Genomic DNA, 6,000 nt, shown 5'->3' with positions numbered 1-6,000 from the left:
AATTTAAGGAAAAAAAGGGATCAAAATTTGATTTATTTACCCATCAGCTCATAAACTATGAAAGCTGTTTAAAATCTGTCAATAATATCAACCTTTTTTTTCAAGAAGAACCCAATAACAATAATACCATGTGAATTACATGAGAATTCTAAAATTGTCAAGTGATGTATCATGTGAAAGTGCCATTCTGATCATTATGAAACCAGTTTGAATTGAATCAAAAATTCCCATTCAAATTTAATACAAGCTGAAAATTCCATATACATGTATTCCTTTCGGCTACTTATAGATTGAAAAACCGTAAGCTTTGTTCATGAAAGAGAATCCAGACAAGCAATCATATCACACCAAATTTATTTGTGTTATTTTCATTTAAGAGCTCTTACAAATCATATTCAAAAATACAGTCAGGACTTTTTATAAGGAGTTCACAGCACACATTACACACCAAACTTTTAGAAATATTGAAATTTTGGAGATGTATATAACTCTTGTCTTTTTATAATTTGTTTACAAGTAAAAATACATTAAAATATATTGATTTGATAAATGTATCTGTTTCATTTGACATCAAATTTCATCGTTCTGATAATCTTTAAGTGTATCTCACTAGAAATAATTATTCATGGAGTTGGTTCAGTCAAATTTAGGAATAGTTAGTCTCTTGCAAGAACAGCAGATTCAAGTATCATTTGTTCTAAACAAAAATGATGAAACTGTTTTCCCCAACATCCCTAATCGGAACCAAATGCACGCCCTTTCCGATTCACGAATTATCAGAACAAATCATTCCTTTATCATTATTATGCGTTTTAAAACCATATTGTTTCTTTACTACAGAAACGTTTACCCTTACAGCTATACATTTGTATATTCATTTAAAAATGGGATAAAACAAACTTTTTGAAAAGACGATAATATATATATATATAGATGTACTCGAACTTCCTTGTTTGGTTTTGAGGTCAAGCAACGTAACATCGAATTAACATGGCGCAGGGAAGCTATTTTGATATTGAATCAAAATGTGGGATTTGTTTGTCTCCGTACACAGAACCGCGGCTATTGGAATGTTTCCATACTTTTTGCACACCGTGTCTCGAAAAACTGGATGTGAATGATGATAATGTGACGTGTCCGTTATGTAGGGCACAAATAGCTCTTCCAGACAATGGGGTAAGTGGTTTAAAAACTTATCCTTTCTACGTTGAACCATCTCACAGAGACAATGAATTAATGGACATTTGCGAATTATGTTCGGAAGAGAATTATGTTGTAGCTAAATGTCTAGATTGTAAAATAGATTTATGCTTGGACTGTCGCGACTACCACAAGAAACTAAAGGCGTCCCAGAATCACTCACTTGAGAACTTGAAATTAGATGAATTGAAACAACACCATGAAAATCCAATAAACGAATGCAATGAACATAGAAAAGAGATTACTTTATTTTGCGTACCTTGTAATATCTTTTTGTGTAGTGAGTGTTCCGAAAAAGCACATCGTTTGCACAAGGTTCAGAACCTATCACAGTTAGTTCAGACTAGAAAGAAAATGTTACTGGCCAGAACAGCGGGCTTGAAATCAAGAATATCGGTTATCGGAAACACTGCAGAAAGAGTCAAACAAGAAGAAAACTATTATTACAAAACATGCAGCATAGTAAAAAAAGATATATTAGCACACGCTACAAGCATTAAAGAGGTATTTTGTAACACCGTCGATATATTGGCGAATAAACAATTAGCTACAATCGACAACACTAAAAAAATCGATATCAAAGTGATTGACACGTACTTGATTGAGATAGAAACAGAACAATTGTCATTGGCTGGTCTCATCAAGACAACGGAGGATTTCATTGCTAGGTCTACAGACAAAGAGTTAACGGTTGATGCATTTATTATCGGTGGTCATCTTGACAAAGTCCTGAGCAAAAATCTGAATCCATTGGGTTTGCATGTGCAGAAATATGAATGTGAGGAATTCCCTGAAGCTACCGTAGAAAATTTGCTTGGAAAGATTAATGCTTCAAAGGTAAATGTTATTACACCTTTATATACACAATTGCCTATTCCTGAACTGTTTCCTAAAGTAGAAAAGGCACATAGCTTTCAACTTTATGGTTGTTTAATCAAAGATATTGTTGCCGCAAGTAACGGCAATGCGTGGATATTCAAGGGGAATTTGGCCTGCCTGGTTAGTGAAGATGGAACTGTGCGTTCTACTTATGCACCACCGGAGGAAAGCAGAAGAATGCTTAGAAAGTCTGCAGAGGAGATATGGTTGTGGACTGGACAGTCGGCAGTGAAGAAAGTAAATTCACAATTTCAAGAAGGGTATAAAGTTTCATTTAATAACGGATCGGTCGGTTGTTTCATTCAAAATGGGAATTTGCTTGTGTATAATAAAGAGGAAAAAGTATTCTGTGAAGTATCCGAAAAAGGTAGTGTTCAAAACAAAATAAAAATCACAGATCCAAAAAATAAACTTCAGAATACTAACATTTTAACTAGTACGGATATCTTGATGGCAGAAACTAGGAACTGCAATCTTGTTATTTCAACGCGGAAAAATAAAACTGTTGTAATAACAAATAAACATGGAAGCATTCTTGAGACATTTAAACGATCAAATGCAAAATTCCAAAGTATAGCTGTGGATAATTACGGAAATATTTTAGTATCTGATTGCAACAACGGGTTAATCGATATTTTATCGGAAAATGGAATGTTTCAAAGAAACTTGTTGAAAACTAGATCTCATTTTATTAGTATTGATGAGTGTGGCTTTTTGTGGGCGTGTCATGAGAATGGTTTTAACACTATTGAAACCGATATATATTCGTACCAATAAAAGTGTCCTTTCTTGATTCCGTCTTTTAGGTCATCGTAACATTTTTAAAAATTAAATGGGTACCTAAGCAACTTCAGAAATGTATAACAAAACATCAGAACACGACAGATGACGGTAACACTAACAAAGAATATATGAACTAAAAGAGAATTATAAGGTAATCTGAAATTAAACACGACATCATCTTATAATGAAAAGAACTGAATTGGGTATTCCGAAAAAGGAAAGTATGCCTTCGTATTATCGTGAAGTAATATCAAAGCTTTAAACCCGCAAGTATCGTTGGTAATATGATTTCTGCTCTTTGTAGCTTTTGTAGGATAGACGTTTTATTATAACATGCAGTTATTTAAGATAGAGTACTTCGTATTACATCGTTTCTTTATATATGCGAATACATGGTCAGTTTGGATACCAACAGTCAAGCCGTACGGACGCCGTTGATTTACAGTGACATTCTTCGAATTGAATATAGAACATTTGTTTAGAATTACCATTTGTTTTATTTTATTGGAATATTTTCCGTTTAACTTTTATTGTAATTCCTTTGCACTATTGAGGAAATTATACATAAACTACAATCTAACTGCAATTAATCTTTGTTGAATTAAGCCAGTGAGTCCCCCTCCCCTCCGTTACAGTTCGAGTTTGAATTTTGTTCCGGTCTGATGACTTTGTGCAGAGTTATTGTCCTTGGACTTAGAAAATTCAGTTATATTATCAATTTTCAACACTTTTTTCGTCATGCTTGAAGATATTGACTTGATATTTACACCATGACAAGTTAATTAGCTAAAGAAAATGAAAAAAGAGGGAGGTATGGTGTAAATGCAGATGGGACTTTTCAACCCATCAACACAATTACCTAAAAGCAGGCAAAGTTATAATTCATCTTCTTAAAAAGTTATGTATTTTTTTGAACGGTTTCATGTTAAAAATAATCTGGTCAATGTCAACTTAAAACATAAAGAATAGCTATTGTCTATTAATTCATACGCACTTGTTTCGTAATTTTCGGACGCTGTCACGAGTTGTTTGATCGTTATGGAATATCCGTTTCACAGATGACAGCGGATACGTTTCAAATGTCGTAACTAAAATTCCTCCCTTTTCCCCGAATATGACCTACAGAATTATATACTTATTACCATGCAGGTTTGTACTAACCTATGCAACACGACGGTTGCCACATGTGGATCAGGATCTACTTACCCTTCCGGATCACCTGAGATCATCCCAAGTTTTTGGTGGGGTTCGTGTTACTCAGTCTTTTGTTTTCTATGTTGTGTTTAGTATACTACTGTTTGTCCGTTGGTCATTTTCTTTTTTAGTCATTGCGTTGTCAGTTTATTTTCGACTTATGAGTTTGCCGGAATGTCCCTTTTGGTATCTTTCGCCTCTCTAGTACATGTTGAATTATATATATTTAAATGATTCATCAATAGATATCATGACAGATCTGCCATCATAAGAAGTCCAACTGTCAATTGTATAGTCTTCAACTTTAATCTTGTAGGTATTCTATACTTTTGTGTTTGCTATATATATACATAACTATTGGTTCAACATTTAACACTTGCCCACATTTCATCAAACTGCAATAAATACTAATATTTCATGATACATTTATTACATATACATGGCATTGATAAATTTAGTTATTAAGACTAACGGAATTTATTCCTTTTCCTTAAAGTTTCTGTGTTGCACTATCAATAGACTCAATAAATAAAGCATCTGTAATAACTTTCATCTATTTTTGACGTTATCCACAGTCTAGACGCCATCTAATTAACCATCGATGTTACCTTCCGAAGACTTTGTTCTGGTACTATACTGACCATAATGTATATCATATCTATAGACAAACACGTCCAAACAAGTTTATTGCAAGAACAACAAATATTTCCATTTTGTTTATATAAAAACAATAAAATTTTGTTGCCAAAAAATGATAATCCGAATACTGTGAGCTCTTCAAATAAAAAAAATTAAACCGTACGCAACTTGTTAAATATGAGATGTAAATATCTATTTGATATGTAGAAATTTTGATGTTTGATGTAAACCAGCGATTTCAAACAAAAGTTTAAGAAACATTGCTTCTGATTCAATAATATGGAAAGCCTCAGCTGTCATATATTAGAGATTTACAAAACGTTATGCTGAAGCTTAAAATGTAAAGTTAAGACAGCGTGATGTTGAATTGAGTCACCAAAATGCTAACTCTAAATTACAATATGCAAAGTTGAATTTGCGCAATGTTGACTTGCAATGACAAGTGCTTTAGTCGTGATAGTATAATGATAAGTCACGATGTTGTGATGATATGCCAAACACACGTGACGTTGGGTTTAAAGTACATGATGTGAAGTTGACGTTGCATGATGTTAGCTTGCAGATTGATACTGCTCAGTCATCCACATCGACAGCTATGATAACAAATAAAATGAATAGCTAAAATGTATGGTGCTGCCTTGTTATTAATAAATGTCGAGCTGAGATAGTACGATGTTATATCATTGTGATATTACGATTGGTCTATCATGCAATCTGTTGATTTAAAACACCATGATGCACAGTTGAAAGTATATGATGTTAAGTTAAGATAACACGATGCTACACCACTATATTGAAACGAAATGTTTACCATACAATTTGTTGACTTAAAACAACACGATGCAACGTGTTGAGCTAAGATGCTCTCTTGAAATTACAGGACGTACAGTTGAAATTTTGTAATGCTAAGCTACGATAGCACGATGTTATATCATTATAATGTCACAGTAGGCTTATTATACAATTTGCTCATTTAAAACTACACAACGTACAGTTGAAAGTACGTGATGTTAAGCTAAGATAGCACGTTGTTATATCATTATAATGTCACGATAGGCTTACCACACGATATGCTCGTTTAGAACTACACGACGTACAGTTGAAAGTACGTGATGTTGAGCTATGATAGCAATATCTTATATCATAATAATATCACGATAGGCTTGCCATACAATATGCTCATTTAAAACTACACGACGCACAGTTGAAAGTGCGTGTTGTTGAGCTAAGATAGCACGATGTTATATCATTATAATGTCACGATAGGCTTGTCACGGAATAGAAGTTCCTTCATAATATAAGTAC

The 6,000-nt window shown here is 33.4% G+C and overlaps 1 protein-coding gene across 1 annotated transcript; it reads left to right on the top strand.

Moving 5' to 3' along the window:
• The first annotated feature begins 970 nt into the window (after positions 1 to 970).
• LOC127738775 (tripartite motif-containing protein 2-like) lies at positions 971 to 3,448 on the top strand. The gene has a single exon (XM_052250141.1). The coding sequence runs from the start codon at positions 991 to 993 to the stop codon at positions 2,854 to 2,856; it is 1,866 nt and encodes a 621-aa protein (XP_052106101.1). The 5' UTR covers positions 971 to 990; the 3' UTR covers positions 2,857 to 3,448.
• Positions 3,449 to 6,000: the final 2,552 nt, after the last annotated feature.

The sequence above is a fragment of the Mytilus californianus genome, unplaced genomic scaffold (assembly GCF_021869535.1).
Source record: "Mytilus californianus isolate M0D057914Y unplaced genomic scaffold, xbMytCali1.0.p SCAF_4, whole genome shotgun sequence".
Lineage (NCBI taxonomy): Eukaryota > Metazoa > Mollusca > Bivalvia > Mytilida > Mytilidae > Mytilus > Mytilus californianus.
This window is presented reverse-complemented; position numbering and strand designations above follow the sequence as displayed.

What these genes read in the sequence shown, in the direction of transcription:
- LOC127738775 (XM_052250141.1), top strand. Translation starts at nt 991, where the DNA reads ATGGCGCAGGGAAGCTATTTTGATATTGAATCAAAATGTGGGATTTGT.